General features: G+C 51.4%; 1 protein-coding gene across 2 annotated transcripts in view; it reads right to left on the minus strand.

Annotated features, from left to right (window-relative positions):
* Nucleotides 1–21,773, minus strand: part of FBN3 (fibrillin 3) — a 115,618-nt gene that overhangs the window by 5,541 nt on the left and 88,304 nt on the right. For both annotated transcript variants that reach the window (XM_032203657.1, XM_032203658.1), the window contains 35 exons: nt 21,491–21,616; nt 20,417–20,542; nt 19,918–20,040; nt 18,968–19,093; nt 18,698–18,823; nt 18,231–18,353; nt 17,640–17,762; nt 17,158–17,283; nt 16,466–16,588; nt 15,156–15,278; nt 14,886–15,047; nt 14,325–14,393; nt 13,894–14,019; nt 13,439–13,564; nt 12,871–13,020; nt 12,352–12,423; nt 11,199–11,324; nt 10,567–10,692; nt 9,940–10,065; nt 9,581–9,697; nt 9,192–9,320; nt 8,530–8,649; nt 8,015–8,140; nt 7,192–7,344; nt 6,738–6,803; nt 6,402–6,527; nt 6,059–6,178; nt 4,730–4,852; nt 4,299–4,430; nt 3,598–3,723; nt 2,927–3,133; nt 2,555–2,680; nt 1,251–1,373; nt 433–549; nt 73–201 (listed from right to left, as the gene is read on the minus strand). In XM_032203657.1, the coding sequence (XP_032059548.1) occupies nt 73–201; nt 433–549; nt 1,251–1,373; nt 2,555–2,680; nt 2,927–3,133; nt 3,598–3,723; nt 4,299–4,430; nt 4,730–4,852; nt 6,059–6,178; nt 6,402–6,527; nt 6,738–6,803; nt 7,192–7,344; nt 8,015–8,140; nt 8,530–8,649; nt 9,192–9,320; nt 9,581–9,697; nt 9,940–10,065; nt 10,567–10,692; nt 11,199–11,324; nt 12,352–12,423; nt 12,871–13,020; nt 13,439–13,564; nt 13,894–14,019; nt 14,325–14,393; nt 14,886–15,047; nt 15,156–15,278; nt 16,466–16,588; nt 17,158–17,283; nt 17,640–17,762; nt 18,231–18,353; nt 18,698–18,823; nt 18,968–19,093; nt 19,918–20,040; nt 20,417–20,542; nt 21,491–21,616 (4,368 nt within the window). The remainder of the gene's footprint in view (nt 1–72; nt 202–432; nt 550–1,250; nt 1,374–2,554; nt 2,681–2,926; nt 3,134–3,597; nt 3,724–4,298; nt 4,431–4,729; nt 4,853–6,058; nt 6,179–6,401; nt 6,528–6,737; nt 6,804–7,191; nt 7,345–8,014; nt 8,141–8,529; nt 8,650–9,191; nt 9,321–9,580; nt 9,698–9,939; nt 10,066–10,566; nt 10,693–11,198; nt 11,325–12,351; nt 12,424–12,870; nt 13,021–13,438; nt 13,565–13,893; nt 14,020–14,324; nt 14,394–14,885; nt 15,048–15,155; nt 15,279–16,465; nt 16,589–17,157; nt 17,284–17,639; nt 17,763–18,230; nt 18,354–18,697; nt 18,824–18,967; nt 19,094–19,917; nt 20,041–20,416; nt 20,543–21,490; nt 21,617–21,773) is intronic.

Here is a 21,773-nt window from a genome sequence, read left to right on the forward strand (position 1 = left end):
GAGTCTGTGAGTGAACTAGGAACTCTTCCATATGGAACATATTTCTGTCAAATTCCAGAGACAAAGACCCACCTTCACAGTTGACACCAGAGCTGTCCAGGGAGAATCCTTTCTGACACTCGCAGTTGTAGCTCCCTGGTGTGTTCAGACACTGTCCTTTGGCTCCACACAGAGAGGGCTGAGCTGTGCACTCATTATTGTCTGCAAAACACCGACAGCTGCCTATAAGTCCAGCCCCAAGGACAGTGCAGCTTTATGGAGAGCTGCTTGGCATCTTGGTACTTAGCTCAGCCTCAATAACAGAGACAAGTCAGATGCACAATTCCAGGCTGGCTGGAGAGGGGCAGGTAAGTCTCTGATGGGGTTGAAGCTAAGCCCCCAGGCACACTTGTGGTGCTGCACAGCATAGTAGTGAATGCTTCTTCTACTCACCAATGCAGGACGAGTGGTGCTGAGTGAAGCCTGGGGGACATTTGCAGTTGAATCCTCCAATAATGTTCACACACAGGAACTGGCAGTTGTGCTGCTTGGTGGAACATTCATCCAAGTCTAAAGTAAAAAGCATAAGAACATGTGTTTCAATTTATTTTACTGAGATCGCTGATCTTTGGTGTCTGAGTCAAAGACACCTGCATACACATGGTGGTTCTGGGCATATACAGTGGGCCTGGGCAGACCAGGACCTGACATGGACCAGCCTCAGAACAGCACACACAAAGTTCTCGCATGAGAATCTCAAGTCCAGGGAGCTTCTCCCCACCTCGACTTCTGATTGCATACAGATATATTTAGGAGCCAGATTTTTCTCTGTCTCTGCTGCAAGCCCCAAGCCCCAGACCCTCCCAGACTCTCAGACCACCTTACTTGCAGCCTGAAATATCAGCACTGGGAGAGGTGGGCAAAACCCCAGCCTGGTTGATGGCAGCACAAGGAGAAGCCCTTATGGTGACTCTGACATGCCCAACCCACTTGTAGGATAGATACACACTGGTTCAAGGCTCCTGGGACTCAGCAGAACTCGCAATAGGCTGTGCAATCTGTAGGAAGGGGCAAGGAGTATTTTTTTTTATGTCTAGTGTTTGTAGAGGGATGAAATCAGTTCAGGAGGGCACCTTTCTCCTTCCCTAGCCTTGTCCTGTGTCTGAACAAAAGGACCTGACTGGTCTGTCACATGTTAATCAGCTCTTGCAGTCTCCAAGTTGTCTGAGATGAGACAGGATCTCTGCTGCATCCTTCTCTTGGATGAATACCTTTGCAGATTTTCCCATCTTCTTGTAGAATATACCCTCGGGGACAGGAGCACTGGTAGCTGCCCTCTGTGTTCTTGCAGATGAAGTTACATGGCTTAGGAGACTGGTTACATTCATCCAGATCTGAATTTGAGAGACACAAGACAAAGCATTCACAGTTTGTGCTGTTGAATGGGATCCCCAGACAAATGCATCTTTTGCATGGGGTCCCCACTCCCTGCCCCAGACAAATACATCTTTTCCACTCTTCAGGAAGCAGGTGAGCAGAGGAGCAGAGACAGAGGCTTTGACGGAGCACCCCTGTTGAAGCCAGCACAACAAATCTAGGAGATCTCCTAAGGAAAAGGGCTGAATAACCTCCCTGCTCAGACATGCAGTGTGGTGTGACCTTGTGTATCTGAGTGCATCTTGCCCAGTTCCCTCCTGGCTGAGGAGATGGGTGTGTGCTCCTCCTGAGTACCAGGAACATCAGGGATGGGGTCAGGCCCCTATTTCTGGGGGCTGTCACCTCTGCCCCGCAGGGAGTGGCAGCACTGGGCTCTGAAAATGGCCCATAGCTTTGAGCAAGGCTGGATGGATGGCACAGAGCTAGAGAAAGGTCCCAGATGTTCAGAGAAGAATCCTGGCCTGGTGCTCAAGGTCGTATCTGCCCTTCACACACAGCTTAGTTTCTGGGAGCCAAGACCTCTTTTCCACTCTGTACCTAGGACACAGCTGCTGGCATGGTCCTGAACACTGTCTCAACACTGGAAGTGTGGCACGTCTTCCTCCTCCTCATTTCCTATTCCTATTTCCTATCATTTCCCAGAGACCTGCAGCTATGATTCCAGGGATGCCTTTTATGTCAACATCTGGATTCCCCAAGTGGCACTCAGGCTGGCTAGAGCCTGTTGGTCTGCCAGTGAAAGATCTGGCTGCTCACAAACCTTCGTCTCTGCATCACCTTCACACACCTACCCCCTGCACCCCCATGTCCCTGTGACCCCTGCAGTCAGCGGGAGAAAATAAGGACCCTGGGTTTTATAGAGTTAAACAGCAGGGAGGAATGACCTTTATGTATTGCAATACAATAGGACAAAGTCTGCAGAGCCCTGCCATCTATACACAGGGCAGTAGGGGCAGAGGTGGCGACCAGGACCCAGGTAGGGGCTACAGGACCCTTTCTTTGCATGCTGAAAAGCAGGGGAAGAGGAAGGCCTGCCAAGACCAAGGGCTGTACAGAGCAATTACAGTCACAGAATGGTCAAGGTTGGAAGGTACCTCTGCAGATCACGGGAAGAATGGGTTTCCTTCTTCTGACTTACCCACGCAGGCTGTGCCTGTGATGTCTGCGGTGTAGCCCAGCTTGCAGTGGCAGCGGAAGGAGCCGATGCTGTTGATGCACTGCCCATTCTTGCAGAGGTTGGGCAGTACCTTGCACTCATCAATGTCTGCGAGAGGGAGAGAAGGACCTGTTAGTGCCAATGCTGTCTTGGTCCCCATGTTCCTGTGACTACACTCTGCCAGGGCAACTCAGGCCCTCCCTGAGAGCCAGAGATTAAATAACGTCACAGAGGCATCTTGTCTGCTCAGGCACTGTGTAGAGTTGTCCCAGTCAGTTTCCAGTGGAATTCTGCTTGTACCCATGTCTCTGCTTTCTCCTCTCTGCAATAAAGTTGATTTGGCCCCCAGCTCACCTCTCCCATCGGTAGAGTACCCTGGACCATGAGGACACATTTTCTTGTACTGGGCAGTTCCAGGAAGGGGGCAGAGCTCACACTGGGGACCCCAACTGCGCCCACTGTTGCAGCAGCACTCAGATTTGGTGACCAGGTTGCGGTTGGTGGAGGACATCTGGCACATAGTTTGCAGTACTTCAGTGAAGCAGAATCCCTGGCGGGTGTCTGGATAGAGAGAGTGGGGAGACAAGTTCAGGATGTGAGACAATGTCAGCATCGGGGATAACAGAGCAACCTGTCCTGCCTGTGTCAATTCCAGCGTGGAGCTAGGGTGCTTTGGACAATGTGAAAGGCAAAGGTGATGCCCCAGCAACCCGTCTTCTTGGGCAACCCAGGCCATTGCCTGTAGGCCGGAACCTGGGTGTCCAGGCTAGTCCCTGACTCTATCCTTTCCAAGTGTCCTTTCACAGACTTTGTCATCTCTTGTACTCAGAAACACTCCCTGGCACTGTTCGAAACTGCAGCCTGACCTGAGGATGACAGCTCCCACTTTCTGGGATAGATGAAGTAGTTCAACATTTTCAAATATTCACTTGGGCAAATTCCCCTCCGATATCCCAAAGCACCTGAAAAGCGCCACCTACTACTAAGAAGAGACTGCTCAAGACCCACCAGGACATGGTAATTACCGATACACTCTGTGCCAGAGGGGCTGACTTCAAAGCCTTCATTGCAGTCGCAGCGGTAACTTCCCACTGTGTTGATGCAGCGGCCGTTGGGGCAGATTCCAGGCTTGGTGCGACATTCGTTCTCATCTAGGAAGGAAGGAGCCATGAAGAGCTGCAGCGAGGCCCAGGACAAATTTCAGCTTTCCATGAATTCCCATGCTAGCACTCAGTTTGAAAATCCCTCACATAACTGCCAAGGAACACTCCCACATTCTCCTGAATGAGAAATACATTCACTTTCCCCAGACATCCCCCAGAACAGCCCTGGTTTGCACATTCTCCACCTGCAAGTGGCTGAGCTGCCAGACCAGGAGTGGATCTGGGCACAATGCCTGTTCCTTTTGTACCTAATGCTATCTGGGTTAGCCAGCACTGGTCCTTCCAAAAGCAGCTCAGTGCAAAAAAGCTTGACACAGACATGGAAAAATTCAGGAAAAAGGACACTAGGTGCAATGTGTCATCCTGTGTTGAAACAAATGGGTCCACTGATGAGCAGGGTGTGCAGCCATCTAGTAAAACAAGAACTTCTCACCCATGGGGAACCCCAGAAAGAATGTGTTTGACAGGATATAAATGAAAGCTAGATAATGGGCAGCCCCAGGTCTCCACCTAGGATGGTCTACAGCTCCACTGGGAAACCCTCCCAGCCCGGTCCTTGGTACCTGTGCAGCCATCTCCATCAGGCCTGCGTTGCATTCCTGGTGGGCAGATGCACATGAAGGTGCCGATGAGATTCTTGCACAGCATTCCTCGAGACTCACAGTCGTGCAGACCCTCTACACACTCATCCAGATCTGCAATGGAGAACTTTATGAGACCATGTTCATCCTTCCATATCTACACCACTGTGGGGGCAGCTAAAGACTGAGTGCTCACATCTGCAGTGCTCTGTCAATCCCTACTGCCATGGTCAAGGCTGGCTGGCACATAGCACAGACACCAGGGTAGATGTGAGAGTGAGCACAAGCCAAGAGACACCATCCCAGAAGTCCTGCCTTCTCTCTGTACAGCACCAGAGACAGGCTAAGGGCTGGGCTCTTGGGAGGGTGTGGGACCCAAATGGACCCAGATGGCTGCGGAAGGGGTATTTTACCTCTGCACATTCTTCTGTCTTCTCGGAGGGCGTATCCAGATGGACAAGTGCACTCGTAGGAGCCAAAGGTGTTGATGCAGCGGAAGGCACACAGCAGGGGATTCAGTGCACATTCATTAATATCTGGGAGGCAGAAGAGAGGAGAGATCATGACTTTGTGCTCTGAATGTGATCAGCCAGACAGTAATGTCAGTGGACCTCCCCATGAAGACTCTCCCCCTGGGCAGGCATCTCATGAGAACTTTCTGGGCTTCACCAAGGCTTCCTGTCATGGTCTGCTGTTGCAGGACAGATGCACGGTGTTTGAGCCAACTGCAATGGAGACAGGGACCTGGCTCCTTGGTGAGGCAGCTCCTGCCTTCAGGTAGGCCTCCAGCACTCACCCTGGGCTCCGGTCTCAGAGGAAGCCAAGGGGGACAGGCTGTGATGTACATGGAGATGGGGACCAGGCAGCTTTTCTGCACTGTCCATTGGAGGCTGACCTGACTGCTGCTCACTCACCCAGGCAGCGATGAAGTGGGGACATGCACACAGCCTAGATACAGCTGTGGTTTTCTGGGGTGCACAGGTGCCAATTTGTGCACAGGTGCCTATGGAAGCAGGTGGATGAAGGACCCTGTGGGAACCATTGCCACTTTCGGGGCTAGGCACAGATTTACCAAAGAGAGTAAGGCCCTTGCTGGCCCCAGAGAGTCTGTAGAAATGTGAGAATTTTGGAAAAGGAGCAGGGGACTGCAAGGACCATCAGGGAAGAATAAAAACCTCGTTAAGGACAAAAGGGACTCCCCAGATATCTGCTTCACACTTTTCTACGTGACACTAACACCCAACAAACCAAGACTAGAAGACCACAGTTGCAGTGTGTCCCACAAGAGCTATGAAGACTCGTTATATCAGCCCTACATGTCCACCATTCTTCACTGGCTGGGGATTTCCCAGGTAAAATACCCATCTTGTGTGACAGAGAAAGCAAAAACTGTGTCAGTGATCCTTGCCAGTTTGTCTGTGGGAAGCATTCTCCCAGATCTCAGCCAGACTGGCTCTGAAAGTTTGAGCAAAACCCATCATCTGGGAAGGAAGCTGGAGCAGGAAACCCATGGACTCCTCACTCCTCACTCCAGCTCTTTCCTTACATCTCCCAGCCAGGATGGAGTAATGTAACATGACTTTGGTAAGTGAAAGACTCCAGAGTCCAAATCTGGCTGGGAGAGTGTTATCCAAGCTAAAGGGATAGTGGAAGGAAGGAAGGAAGGTGTTTACTTGGTTTCTCCCACCTCTCACCCCGGAGCTGTGCAATGTGGGATGAAGGCAGCCCCACAGCAGTGTTACCTTCACATGTCATCATGGGACCTGGCTCAAAGCCCTCGTCACAAGCACACTCGAAGCCTCCCACCACGTTGGTGCAGGTACCATTCCCACAGGGGTTGCCAATGGAGCATTCGTCTGTATCTGAAGGAAGCCAGGACCACGTTAAGAGGATGAGTTACATACAAAAGACACAGGCAGAGCATTCAAAAAGGCCCAGTAAAGTCAGGAGCCAGGCTTAAAAAAGGAAGGGACAGGGGAGAAGTAAATTCAAAAATCCTTCTTTTCACACATGCGCATGCTCATAGACTTTAACATAAGGAGGATAAATGCAAGAGGGAGCGGTGCTCCCCACTCAGACCCTTACCTACACAATTGACTCCTGTGTAATCCAGGTTGTACCCAAAGGGGCACTCACAGCGGAACGAGCCATCAGTGTTAATGCAGGCCCCGTTTATGCAGACACCCAAGTTCTCCGAGCATTCATTCACATCTAGAAGGGAAACCAAGGCAATGAAACCTCATGTGAGCATGTGGCCAGAAACATCTGTCTTCACCAGGGCTGGTGACTGTGCTGGTGAGCAGAGACGATGAGCTTGGGAGGACACCCACCCAAACTACTCTCCAGATAGCCTAAGTTTGGTTGCTTCTACGCTTCACACCCACAGGACACATTTCTTCTCATCCCTAGATCAGACCTTACCTTCTCGGGTGTCACCTGGGCCTGGGATGGCTCCATGACCATAAGGACACAGCTCCTGGAAGGCAACTGGAATAAAGTAGAGAAGTGAGATATGCTTAGAGATGCTTCCATTCTCAGAGCTGTATGGGAAACACCTTTGCCCGCCTTGCATCTGGAAGCACTGAGATGCTTTTCCCTTATCTAAAGTTCCACCAAGAAATGAGAGCAAATCCAAAACAGAAATAAGCAATCCATTTCCCAGTAACCTGACTATGGTTGCTGGAGGCTCAGGGAATACTGCAATCTAGTAAGGGTGACTAGGTTTCAAAGCAGTACTCCCAAGACGAAGGAGTGCACTCTGCTGGATAGCTCTCATTGCAGGTTGTTTGGCCTAACCTGCACACTTTCCCCATACTGCTCATGTTGGAGAAACACACAGACACATCTCCCATGAGCTAGGGCCCAGCACACCTACCATTTCCTTCCTGGGGGCACAGCTCACACGGGTCTCCCCAGCCTTCTCCTGGCATCTTGCTGCAGCAACACCGAGCCTTGGTGGTGTTAAAGGCCTTCGGGACAGAGCACTTCCCATTGTCAAAACGAGTGAAGCAGAAGCTCTGGCGAGTGTCTGTGGAAGGACAGGGAGATGCACAGGGCATTGCAGACATCCAGTGGTTATGCCATCCTCCCCTTTCCCCTTCAGAATGAGGAAGGTCCTCTTCTGGACACTTGTGTCCAGGATGACTCTAGAGGCAGGCAGTGCTGCTGCAGAGGAAGGGAGCAGCCCACACCCCCCTTAATTTTGGCTCAGAGAAACCAAGTTGTCCTGGAGCTGTGCATGAACTGGTGGCAAACCATGATATTTTATTATCATGCCTCCCTTCCCACCTCCTCCCCAACACTTTCTGTCTTGAGCACACCCCTATGGGGGCACAGCAGGCAGCAATAGTGCTGTTGCCAGCTCCTGACTCTATCTGTGGTGTTTGTGTTCCATAGAATCATTCAGGTTGGAAAAGACTGCTAAGGTGATCTAGTCCAACCATCCCCCTACCTCCAATATTGCCCACTAAACTATGTCCCTAAGTACCACATCTACCCTTTTCTTAAAACACTTGCAAGGATGGTGAATCCACCACTTCCCTGGGCAACCTGGGAGCCTAAGCACTCTTTCTGAGAAGAAATTTTTCACAACATCCAACCTGAACCTCCCCTGGTGCAACTTGAGGCCATTCCCTCTTGTCCTAACATTTACCATGTCCTGTACTTCCCCACCATCCTGCAGGCAGAGCCACACTCACCAAAGCACCGTCGTCCGTTATCAGACAGCACAAAGCCAGGAGGGCAAACACACTGGAAGCTGCCAGGAGTATTGGTGCACGTCCCGAAGAGGCAGATGTTGGGCTCCTCCTCACATTCATTGATATCTGGGACCATTGCAGATGCATTACTTACAGAGCAGCCAAAGGTCGCTTCTTTGCTCATTACATTAAAACCAGGTGAAGTCAGGATGTTTGGGGAGCTCTGTTGCTCACAGGTCTCACCCCTTTTGGGGATGGGAAGCTTGGCTTTACCCTTTAACCCACCTTCAGGGCAAATTGGACAATTGAAGAGGTCAGGGTACAGCAAAACCACTGACCCTCTCCTGTCCTGGCAGCAGGCCTTGCCTTGCTCTGTGCCCAGTTGCTTTCAGGAGGATATTTGGGGGTGGTGATGCATGCCCCAGCCCACCCAGGAAGAATATTGTTGCTCTGGGAATAGCCCAAGGTGACCACATGCTGTGCTAAGAATGGAGGAGGCAGAGAGCCAACATTACCAATGCAGTTGTCGTTCTGCACTTCATACCCAGGGGGGCAGATACAGCGGAAGGATCCCTCCAGGTTCTGGCAGGTGCCGGGGGAGCAGGTCCCAGGCAGGCTCACACACTCATTGATGTCTGCAGAGGAGAGGAAATAAGCAATGGTAGTCTGTGCTCAGCTCTGAGAATTCAGGTGGAGGGTACCTTTTCTGCAGTGTGGTGGGCATAAATAACCGGGGTACAACGTGCCTGTCTGTCCCTGGAGCCCCACAGGCTGCACCAGCGCTGGGACCATCTCAAGCAAAACCAGTCCTGCCTTGCAGGGTAGTTCTCTGGTACACTGGTACGACTCTGCATGCTTTAGGAGCATGGACAAGACAATATTTGCCCTCTTTGTCTGCAGGTCTCAGCTGGTTGCAAGGGGCTCGCATGACTGTTCCTGGCATTGCTGGAACTGAGACACAGGCGTAGTGGGGTCCAATCCAGCTTTCCATTGGCAGTCAAATGACAATGCTTTGACTTGATGGGACTTGGGGCATTGTGAGCGAGTCCATTCGCCTCAGATGGGAATACCTTTAGGTAGACCAGCTGGGGACCAGGTATCTTAGCACTACACCATGCCAGCCATGCCAGCATACAGCATAACTCACTGAGGACTAGCCTGCTCCCCATACACTCACCTACACAGTTTTTCCCATCAGGGGTCCGGTCATAACCCTCTTGGCACAGGCACTGGAAGGAGCCGATGCTATTGATGCACTGGCCATTTCGACACACCTGTCCCACCAGGGATGAACACTCATCAATGTCTGTGGGGGGGAAACGACAAGAACAGTGGGAAGAGATATGCACAGCGTGAGTGTCAGTGTACCACCTTGACCAGCCCCTTATCTCTGACTGGTAACATGTCCAACTACCCCGATAGCCACTGACAGGATAACAGCTGCCATGTGGCACCCAGAGTCACCCCCTGCATGCCCCTGTGTGACACCCACTGAATGCCCTTCAGCTCTTGCCAGATGACACCAGTCATCCATTACCCGTGTAGTTGGGACTGTGTGTAACTCACCCATGCAGTCATTATTGTGTGTTAGCTCAAAGCCAGGGAAACAAAGGCAGTTGTACGAGCCAACTGTGTTCTTGCAGGTCCCATTTCCACAGGGTTGCCGGTCACATTCATCAATATCTGCAGGGAAAAGGACACAGCTGATTGAGGGGAGATGTGAGCTGAGAGACATTGTCTTGGATGAGCAGACAGGGTCCAGAGAGCTGCACATGTCTATGGTTTTGCAAGGCCAGCCTGAGATTAAGAGGACACAGTGGCCACATCCTTGGCACTACCCAGCAGGTGCTGGGGAGAGCTCATGTCCATCCTGACACTGTGAGTCACTCAAAAGGACAGTGCAGGGCTGGGGCAGTCACACTGACCCATGCACATGGTCTGCTCCCCGGTGGCCTTGAAGCCGTTATGACAGATGCAGATGTAGCTGCCCTCGGTGTCAACACAGTCCCCGTGGCTGCAGACATTGGGTATCTCCTGGCACTCATTGCGACCTAAAACAGAGCAAAGTGGGCACCAGTGAGCAGAAGGGATGGGCCAAATGGAAGAAGTCAAGGTGCTAACCGTTTGCAGACCCCTGCTTGCTGTGTTTGTGAGCAACAGCGCAGCAGAATGGGATCTGAGTTTTCAGAGAGATGGCTCTTTACGGAGAACAAGCAAGAAGATTTTTTGATCTGCAGTCTCTAAAGAAGTGTTTAATTAAAGCAAATGCCTGAGCTGCCAAACTAAAGCTGCAATTCACAGAGATCCTTTTTCACCCCCAGGGGCCCACAGTCCCTTGGAATTATTCTAAAAGTGTAGGCATCCCATAATCACAGCACAGGCCCCCAAGCCTGACAAAAGATCAGGAACCAGTGCATGGGTCTGGCATATCCTTCATCCTGTCCTTCCTTGGGTCCACACAGGGTGGTCTGCAAAGCCAGATGAATAGCTTAGGGGGGTCAGCACCTCCCACATGTGCCTCTAGAATAGGTAGCAAACAGCTCCCATCTTACCCACGCAGGCTCCGCTAGGCGACAGCTTGTATCCAGTTGAGCATTCACACCTGTAACTGCCGGGGATGTTGATGCAGTCAGCATTACGCTGGCAGAGGTTCTCCCCGCTGCTGCATTCATCAATGTCTGTGGGAGGAGAGAAGTGCACACCTTGACTGTGCAGAGTGCCAACAACTCACCAGGCGTTATCCTGGTAGGGCTGGAGAGGCTAATTGGAATCAACTGAATTGTTACCTGTGGTTTGTTCCAACTAGTGTTAATATTCATCATTTTTCTATTGCTTTGTAATAAAATAATGTATTTTAGGTATAATTCAATTCTTTTAAACAATAGCATTTACAAACACTAAAAAAAACAAAAAAAAACAAACAAAAAAAGAAAACAAACAAACAAAAGCACTAAAGCCAGAAGAGGAGAAAACCAGAAAGGAACATTCACAAAAACCAGCTTTTTTTTTTTTTTTGTCCAAGATTTGATGCAGAAAAGTCAAATAATTTCAAGAAGGCTGAGAACGTGAGGATTCTATCAGCCCTGACCCTGATGCCTCATGACCTGGGGAGATGCTAGTGCTATGCTGAGCCCCCCCACCCCCATAGGCATCCTTGGGAGCACTGTCCTGGCTGTTCTGTTACCTTCACAGATGAGCAGGATGTTGTTGTAGCTGAATCCAATGGGGCACTCGCACCGAAAGCTGCCAATCTGATTGATGCAGACACCATTCGTGCAGATAGCAGGGATCTCACTGCACTCATCGATATCTAGACACAGATAAAATCTGTCATCAAACCAGGAAGGCAGAAAGGAAGAAAGCATCCCCCATAACTGGAATACTATTGCCCTTGTTCATTCTACAAAGAAGATTAACAGGGAACGGCCACGAGGCAACCAGTGGGACAAATCTTGCAGGATTAGTACTGGATCCTGCAGATAGTGCCAGGCAAGGACTGCTCTGCATAATTCTGCCTACCCAACAGAGCCACACGACTGTAAGTCACAGGAGCCAGAGGATTGCTGGCAGAGCCTGCACAGCACATGTTGGGAGGGATCCTACTGAAGACATCCACCTTGCTTTCTCCGAGTATACTTCTGTAGTACAATAGACACTAGCTCAGGCTGTGGGACCAGGCTGGAACTGGGAAGCTCAGGGAAGCCTCTGAAATACTGAGAGGGCTTGAGGGGCCCTGACTCTTATCTCTGTGTTCAGTACAATCTACCACCAGGCCTGCCAGCCCTGCAGCCCCACACAAGTGACTGACAACCTCTGTAGCATGGCCCATGCTTCAAGTTCTTGCTTGGACTGCAGAACTTCCATAGACACTCCGCAAATTCCATAACTTTCACCAGCACCTCTGACTTTCCATCTACCAAAATACAAACCTGAAATCTCAGCTCTCAGCACCCTGAGATTGTAATGCCTGTGCTGCTAGCACAGGCCATAGACAAGTGCCAGGTCTATCACATGTGAATTCTAGATCTACCTGGCTACAGACTACTGTCTATGGTCACTGGCCACCCGTCTGTCCAGGTAGCACTGAGACCAACAGACAACTGCAAATGTGGAGAGCTCTGAGCAGCCCAGGCACTCTGGACACAATCCTGAAGGCTTGGTGAACTGCTTGCAATCACGTTTGCCACCTCTTTCCCTTCTCTCTTCTACTCAAGGCTTAATTTGCTGAGGGAATGGAAGCAAACGTGCTCACAGACGCCGTGGGAAGAAAGTAGAAGGGTAGAGAGAGCAGGCCTGGCAGCACACGTGTGGGGACAGAAGGGGCTGGCTGTACTCACCAATTGGCTTCCCTGTGTGGATGTCGATGATAAAGCCAGGGGCCTGGTTCCCACACAGGATCTGGTACTCAGCTGGAAGGGAAACACCACAGTCATGGCCATGCCTGCTGGGCAGCCAGTGAGGAGTGAGAGGGATGAGGGCCAAGAATGGCTGGAGTGAGCAGAGAGAGGATGTAACAGGTCGGAGGGGATCTGCATGGTGCCTGAACAGGAATCTCAGGGACTGGCACATGGGGAATGCAGAGCATGTCTATGGCACAGGGCAGAGAGCTTACACATGTACTGCAGAGCACAGACACATCTACACATACACACGCACACTGGCACATACACACAAAGACATGCATACACGTGCATGTCCCCATAGCGTTCACACCTGTAGGCACTGTCTGCCAGCCATGATGCTTTTTCTTCTCCCCCACTATTTTGTTACTCTCCCTGTGCCTGTGTCTCAAAGTGCATGGAAAAGTAAGAGGGTAGCCACGATCTCCAGATGCCTTTCCAGGAAGTTTGACTTACAGCTGGCTGGTGTGGGGCAGGGCTCGCACGGCTTGTTCCAGGCCTTGCCAATGTTGTAGGAGCAGCAGCACATCTTCTTGGTCATGTTGAAGGACAGCTCATTCTCACATGTGTCATTGTAGTTGCGATAGCACACACTCTTCCTCATGTCTGCAAAGGCAGCATAGTCATTGTCTTGTGCCCACCCTCAGAACAAGTGCTGCAAGCCCGAGCAAGCTCCTTGCCAGGGATATGTCAGATGGCCCTGTCCTGGTGCTCAGGGACTGCAAGTAACACACAGGCCCAGCAAAGTGGCTGCAGTGATGGGCTGAAGTCCTGCTCAATGAGAGCTTTGGACTCTGTCCCATAGCAGGCAGTGGCAATGCACATCCTCTGACATGGGCAACGTGTGTGGTGTAGGGGCAGGGATGCATTCAGGCACCCTGAGTCCCAGCCCCTGCTCCCAGCACTTCCCACTCCTTCCACTCAGCCACACTGCCCATATCATGCTGCCCACAGCACCACCCATGAGTAGTGCACAGCCTGGGCACTGCTGGGCCCCTTTCCAGAGTTTTGGATAATGCCATACCCATGCAGTTATTTCCTCCGTTGACTTGCATGTACTCAGGGGGGCACACACAGGTGTAGTTGCCAAGGGTGTTGTAGCAGGTCCCGGGGCCGCAGATCCCAATGTGAGCAGAGCACTCATCAATATCTGCCGAACAAGAGGAGACAGGAGGTTAAAGTACTGCACACAGGTAGAGACAGGCCTGATGTGGGGTGGAGGATGGGCTTGGCACTAGGTATGGATAGGCCTGGCACAGGGCACGTGCAAGCTGGCATGGGGACCAGGCTGGGAGAGAGAAAGGGGCCAGGGTTTGTGAAAAGAACACTAAATGTGGAAGAGAAAGGGGAAGAGACTCTACCAACCACTCCTACAGCACAAAGGGAAGGCCCAGCACAGATACAACCATGACTCTGTTGCACACACATACACATGCATGCACACACTTGTGCCACAGACACCAAGCACAGTACAGCTACCTTCACAGATGCGTGTGTCCTCATTGAGGTAGTAGCCGAGGGGGCACTCACACTGGAAGCTGCCAAAAGTGTTCACACAGTTGCCACCCTGGCAGAGGCCCGGCAGCTCCTGGCACTCATCGATATCTGTGGAGGAAGAGCAGCCAGGAGGTGTTCACTACCTGGCAGACCAGACCAGGGAGCGTCCCCAAACCAGGACCCCCCCTCGTGTTGATCCCACTGCCTGCAGCTCCTGCTGATACCCAAGCAGCTCTGTCAGGTGTCTGGAGCATGTCTGAGCATTCATTTGCTATTTACCATCCTTTGGGTGGTCAGGGCTCACTCAGCAGGCACTAACCAGCCTGGTGATGTGGCAGACGATGCTCAACCATGGCTGGGCTCCCCTAGGTCCTGAGCCCCTTGTGAAGGTCAGGATGGCCAGCTGGGCTTACCTTCCAGGATGACAGTGATGGGGTTGGGCCGGAAACCTTCTCCTCCAGGGCACAGGGTCTTGTACTCAGCTGTGGAAAAAGTCAGTCAGGAGGGTCCTGAGCTGAGTAAGCTCCTGTGAAACAGGACGGGGAGGGAAACCCAGGGGAAACCCAGGAGAAACAGGGCATGGGGATGGTGATTGAGGTACAGATGGAGCAGTGTGACTCCTGTCACACTCTAAGCCAACTTAGCCTCTCCAGCTCTGCCCGCCCAGTCCTGAATGGGGTTATTCCACATTCCCCAGCCTTGTGACAAGGAATAAAGGATTCCAGTCTGGACCCCTGAGTTACAGCCTGCCTGGTCTCCCCCCACCTTTCCCCAGCCTTGGTCTACGTGTCTAACCTTGCACAGCAGGGTCAGCCTCTCCTCCCTCATTTCCTTTGCTCTGTAATAATTCTAACAAATACTGGACCTGGGACCTCTAGCCTGAGCTGAGAAGCTACAGGGACACAGCCCCTTCTTTCTGTTGTATGCTGCCAATCCAGCCCATCCAGTTCATCCCAGATGCCTTCCCAACTCACTTGTGTTGGCTGGAGGACAAAGCTCACAGGGGTTACCCCATGCACGACCCAGTGAGCAGCAGCAAGATGCCCGAGTGACACCAACTCCAATTTCTGCACTGCAGGAGATGCCCCCATCTCCTCGATCCTGGGTGTCCAGGAAGCAGTTTCCAACACGGGTATCTATGCAAAGAAAGTACTGTGTGAGTAAGCAAAGAATTGTGTGCACAGGAGGAAAAACATCCGAGCTCTTGACAGGAAAGTGTGTTTACTAGACAGGTCCCCACTCACCCACACAGCCCACACCAGTGGGGTTCAACTCAAAGTCTTGTGGACAGTTGCACAGGTAGCTGCCAGGGGTGTTGACACACAGGCCATTGATACAGTTCACAGGGTCTGCACATTCATTGATGTCTGAAAAGATGGAAAGATGAAGACTGAAAAGAAAGATGAATACTGCCACAGAAACCACTCATCTAACCTGGTCTTGAACACTTCCAGGGATGGGGCACCCATAACCTCTCTGGGCAACCTGTTCCAGTGTCTCACCACCCTCTGAGGGATGAATTTCCTCCTAATCTCTATTCTAAATCTCCCCTCATTTAGTTTAAAAACATTCCCCCTTGTCCTGTCATTATCTGGTTGAGCAAACAGTTGCTCTCCATCTTTTTTATATGTCCCCTTTAAGTACTGAAAGGTCGCAATGAAGTCACCCTGGAGCCTTCTCTTCTGTAGGCTGAACATCCCCAGCTCTCTCAGCCTTTCTTGATAGGAGAGGTGCTCCGGCCCCTTGATCATCTTTGTCCCTCCTCTGGACCCTCTCTAACAGATCCACGTCCTTCTTGTGCCAGGCCCCAGACCTGGATGCAGCACTCCATGTGGGGCCTCACAAGGGCAGAGCAGAGGGGGACAATCACCTCCCTCCACCTGCTGCCCACTACTCTGTTGATGCAGTCCAGGATGCAGTTGGCCTTCTGGGCTGCAAGCACGCACTGATGTTTTTGTCAACTGATGCAGTCAGTATTAATAAATCTTAAAATGCTGCTAGATAAACCTGTGTAAAAATTTCTTGAGTGACAGTACAACTGCCTGACCTCCTGAGGGCTAACCAAAAGCTAAAGTATATTATTGAGGGCATTATCCAAATGCCTCTTAAATACCAACAAGCATGGATCATCAAGTCACCTCTCTAGGAAGTCTGTTTCAGTTTTTGAGCATCCTCACAGTAAAGGAATTTTTCCTAATATTGAATCTAAACCTCCCCTGGCATAGCTTTGTGCTGTTTCCTCATGTCCTATCATTGGTCACCAGGGAGAAGAGATCAGTACCTCGATTTCTGCTTCCCCTCCTCAGGAAGTCATAGAGAGAAAGCAGATCACTTCTTGGCCTCCTTTTCTACAGACTAGACAACCCAAGTGTCCTCAGCCTCTCCTCACAGGCCATGCCTTTCAGCCCTTTGACCAGTTTTGTTACCTTTCTCTGGATGCTTTAAAGCACCTTAACATCCTTTTTCTACTGTGGAGCCCAGAACACAATATTCAAGGAGAGTATGTACCATGGGTCAGTAATCCTCATCCAATGGACACATGCAAGTCCTGTACCTGTGCAGTTGCCTCCACTCCTGTCCAGTTCATAGCCATCATCACAGGCGCAACGGAACATCCCAGGCAGGTTCTGGCAGGTCCCAAAGACACAGATATTCTGGAAAGTGCATTCATCGATATCTGCAAGAGAGGGAGAGCTGGGTACTCAGGATCTGGCAAGGTGAGGGACAGGACAGGACTCTCCCGCTCTCTGCAAAGCAGAGCCACAGCCTAGTCACCCACTTGGTAACCCATGTCCTCATGATGGTTCTAGTTCTGAGGGATATCACCTCCTGGGTGAGCAGAACCAGGAATGCTGTGTCTATACTTTCTCCCCTCACTCCTGTTTAGTTGATTGCTCAAAATATTGCCTGAATCCTCAGCTTAGCCCAGCCCTGCAGGCTGGGGACCAAGGCCTAGAAGTGGAAGAGCTGACACGTCTGAAGAGTACGTCTCACCTGGAGCTGCCAGCCTGGGGAATAGCACCTTGGAGTCAGAGCAGAGCCTACAGTTCAGCACTGACGATGGGGTACCCAGCACTGATGGTCAGGGTTCTGACTACCTGCAAGAACCCAGGAGCCTTGCACCACCAGATGATGTGTCTTGCTTAGTAGTGGATCAGGTGGTTATGGTGCTGAGGAGAGGCAAAGGCCAGAAAGGAGGTAAACCCTGGATATCTTGAAGTCGGTAACAAAACTCTGTGCACTTACCCTGGCAGGCCTTGCTGTCCTCTGTGGGATTGAAGCCCATCTCGCACTCGCAGCGATAACCCCCAGGTGCATTGAGACACTGTCCGTTCTCACACAGGTTCACATTGTCCGCACATTCATCCACATCTAGAGAGAGTCAGGTGTGAGACTGAAATGGTGTCTACCCAAATATAGGAGCTTTTTCCACCTTGCCCAGGAAATTGCCACAAGCTTGTTCCCACCCCCCTGCTAGGAGGCTGCAAAGAGGGGGCTGAGATACTTCTCAATCTTCCCCAAACACCAGCTTAGAAGAAGGTGGATCTCTGCAGAAGGTATCTCAGCAGGTTGTGGTGCAGGGCCGGCTGCAGTGGGTTTTGGAAGATATCTGGTTTGGGAAATCCCATACAGGCAGCCAGGTGCTGGGGGAGTTTGAGAGGGGTGAGACCTTTGCCTCAGGACACGCAAGCCACATTCCTGCTGCTGAGTGAGTCTGTGGGACTTACCTGTGCAGGAGAAGCCATCCCCATTAAAGCCTTCTCGGCAGGCGCAGCGGTAGGACCCTGGTGTGTTGATGCAGTTGGCGTTCAGGTTGCACTTGTGCTCTTCAGTTGCACACTCATCCAGGTCTGGGAAGGGAAGAGCACCCTGTCAATTCAGACACACATACCCACACATACACCCTTACATCCCTTTATACATACCGCACACATTGATCCAGTGAGTCCTGCACTCTTATAAGCACATCATACATACACCAGCACATCCCTACACACCTCCCATACCCACACCCCCCTGTACAGCCACATTGCCATCTGACATTCATCCAAACACATTTCAATATCACACACACACACTCCACATCCCACAAACATATGCCCTTGCTACCACCATCACTTGGATCCTTCCCAGACATAGTCACAGAGCCTGACAGTGCAACACCTGCAGCCCCCCTTCATCCTGCACCTGCACTTTGAAAAATCCTCATGCAGGGCCCCTTGGGCTCAAGACCATTGTAAGCCAAGCCAGCCCAACCTTCACAGGTAGCCACAGAGCACCTGGACACACCAATATGCTCTCCTAGGATGAGAACTCACCATTGCACTTCAGCCCATCTCCAAGCCACCCTGTGCGACACTTGCACTTGAAGCTCCCAGGCACATTGATGCAGGAGGCATGCATGTCACAGTTGTGAGCCCCAATCTCACATTCATCAATGTCTGCAAGAAGGAAGGATATCAGAGCATGACGCAACTCAGCTTCCCCAAGAACATGTTGTCCTGGGGTTGTATCCTTGAGCTGAAGAGCTGATCTTTGTTCCCTTCTGGAATATAGAGACAAAAGGAAGGACAGCTTCCTGGCTTGACTATAAACCAGGGAAGTGTCACCCTGCCTGAAACTTGCGTTAGTGCCAGTGTGTGCCTGCCCAGGAGGGGCTACCAGCCCCAGGGGTGCCCACAGTATCCCCCATCAGAGAGATGGAGTTTCCTCCAAGGCAGCTGCAGGAGGCATTTGTGAGGGCTCCCACTAGCACTCTGGGGCTTCAGTGCTGATGTGTTCCCACCTGTGCAGCCTGTGGTTCCCTTCTTGACGAAGTAGCCCAGCTGGCAGTGACAGATGAAGGAGCCCTTTGTGTTTTCACACTCGCCGTGCAGGCAGATGTTAGGGTTGAGATCACATTCATTCACATCTGCAGAAGAAAAAGGGCTTGCTTTGAACACCACAAGGACCATGTCCTGACTTTGCAGCAAGCTTCTGCTTCTCTCCTTCCTTCCCTCCCCCAGCAACCTCGTGGTACAGTGTTGATGTGCCCAGGGCACAGCTTTGTCCTTACCAATACAAGTCTTCATGTCCAGGGATGCCATGAAGCCATCGAAGCAGAGGCAGCGATACTCCCCAGGGATGTTAGTACACTGCCCACCATCACAGATGTCTGGATTATCCTCACATTCATCAATATCTAGAGAGAGAAGACCATTGCTTAAGTTAAAAAGTTAAGAGCCAGGGAAAGAGTATTGTGGGAGCAGTAGGGGGCAGGAGGGAGTCACAGCAGGGGCTGTGTAACAAGTCATGTACAGGCCTGGGGGGCCTGTAAGGAGGGGCTGGACTTTGAATCAGAGAATCACAGAATTGTAGAGGCTGGCAGGGCCTTCCAGAGATCATCAGGCCTAACCCTCCTGCCAAAGCAGGTTCCCTAGAGCAGGCTGCCCAGGGAGGCGTCCAGACGGGCCTTGAATATCTGCAGAGAAGGAGACCCCACAGCCTCCCTGGGCAGCTTGTCCCAGTGCTCTGTCACCCTCCCCGGGAAGAAGTTCTTTTGCGTGTTGGTGTGGAACTGCCTGGGCTCCATTTGGTGGCCGCTGCCCCTTATCCTGTCCCCATAGAGCCCTGAGAAGAGGTTGGCCATGTCCCTCTGTCTGCCACCCCTCAGCTCTTTCCAGACACTGCTCAGATCCCCTCTCAGCCTTCTCTTCCCAAGGCTGCCCAGCCCCAGCTCTCTCAGCCTCTCCTCCCAGGGGAGATGCTCCAGGCCCCGGATCATCTCTGTGGCCTCCGCTGGGCTCCTTCCAGGAGATCCCTGCCTTTTTTGTGCTGGGGAGTCCAGAACTTGACCCAGCCCTCCAGGTGAATTGACAGCACTGCAGAGTAAACCTTAGTCCAGAGAAATCAGCTCTCTGGAAGTGACCTAAAAATGAGACCCCCACACTCTCACACTATGTCTGACAGGCAGTGGATGCAGAGGACCCTGGGACAGCACCTATGAGAGCCAAGCTGAACACTCACCTGCACACGATCTCTTGTCTGGCATCAGTGCATAGCCTTCACTGCAGCTGCACTCATAGCTGCCTTCTGAGTTGGAGCAGTGCGTGTCACAGCCACCATTGGTTATGGTGCACTCATCAATGTCTGGGGGAGAAGGGAGAAGTCAAACATCGAGTTAAGTCATCACCTGGGATACGTGCACTGCAGCAGACCTGCTCAGATTCAGCGCCAGCATGCAAGAATGAGGTGGGAGAGGTGCCTTTGTGATGGGCTTGCTGCAGAGGGAACAAAGCTCCCCTGCCCAGGTGAAAGCATTCTTGCCTTCACTGTCAACCACTTCCCATCTCACAAGTTTCATAGTTGGTGATAACCCTTTGCCAACAGGCAGGAGGTTCCCCCCACACCTGATGTTAACTTACATTCAGACACCCTGCTGAGCATCATAAGGGGTATGAAGCCAGGAGGGTCCTGGATGCACACTGGGGTCTTGGCATAGGATTTGGCAAAGTGGAGTACTCACCGACACAGCCCTGTCTGTCTGGTGTGGCCTGGAAGCCCGAATCACAAGCGCACTGGTAGGTACCGATGATATTGACACAGCGTCCATTGCGACACAAGTTGTCACTGAGAGAGCACTCATTGATATCTGTGGTGGAGAGAAGAGTTTGAGCAGCCAGCCATCCTGCTACCATGTCAAGCATCATTTGGTACACAGCCCTGGGTACCCTGACCTACAATCTCAATTTGTCCTTGCTTTCTGACCTGATACTCTCCCATGTACTTTCTGTCCTGAGAAGAGAAAGCAGGCTGATTCCCCAGAGCCATGACCTGCAGTCCCTAGGCTCAGCCCCAGGCTGGTCCGATTTAACTCTACCTTCATTCTTCTGTCCTCTCTGAGTCAGCAATTCACTGCCTCCTCCCATCGTTACTTGGTGCTGTTTATGATTCCCAGGAGCCTGAAACACAGATTCCTGATCATGCTAGAACTCAGCTCAGCTCAGACTGCCCTAGGCAAGTTCCTTTTGATTGTACACTTATTGCCAGCTTGCAGGTTATGGCTGTGCAAATGGTCTAAACAAAGCTACAAATGAGCACTGCAACTTGGTTGTTTAACACATAACAAGCACTTGACACTGCCTCACACTGCCTAGACCACTCTCAGAGATTACAAGAGACTAGGAACTGTTCCTAATTGGAATGTCACCAACTTGCTTGGGAGGTTAGACCTTGGTTGTATGGATATGTGTGGGTAGAGATTTTGGGGCTTCAGGCCTAGAGAATATTTAATTTACTGGTAGAGATATAGCTATAGCAGCCAGTAGAAAACCCAGATCTGCCATCGCCTTACCAGCACCTCACTGCTCTGTGTATTCAATGAAGAGCAGGTAGAACAAGAGACAAATGCAGTGAAACCCTGGGAGTCATCTCAGAACTTCCTGGTTGAGTGTGTTTTACACATACATGGGATTGGAAGAAAATGCATGGGCCTAGTACGAGACTCAAGTCTCATTATCCTCATCATTATCCTTCATCATTATCATCATTATTATCCTTGGTCAGACTCTGGTCATAACATAGCTTTCCATCACCTTACCTACACAAATGTTCCCTTCAGAAGTCAGCTCGTGTCCAGGCGGGCAGATACATTCAAAGCTGCCATCTGTGTTCATGCAGATCCCACCTCGGCACAGCAGCGGGTCCTGCTCGCACTCGTTGATATCTGCAGAGCGACATGAAATGTGGTTGATTTTTCCCTTCAGCTGGGTTTTCCCAATAATGGGGTGGTGCTGGTGCCAGGCACCACAGTTCTACCAACAGAGATACATCACAAAGCAGAGACACATCCCAAGATTAACAGGGTGGTGAATCCAGGGTTT

The sequence above is a fragment of the Aythya fuligula genome, chromosome 26, assembly GCF_009819795.1.
Source record: "Aythya fuligula isolate bAytFul2 chromosome 26, bAytFul2.pri, whole genome shotgun sequence".
Taxonomy (NCBI): Eukaryota; Metazoa; Chordata; class Aves; order Anseriformes; family Anatidae; genus Aythya; species Aythya fuligula.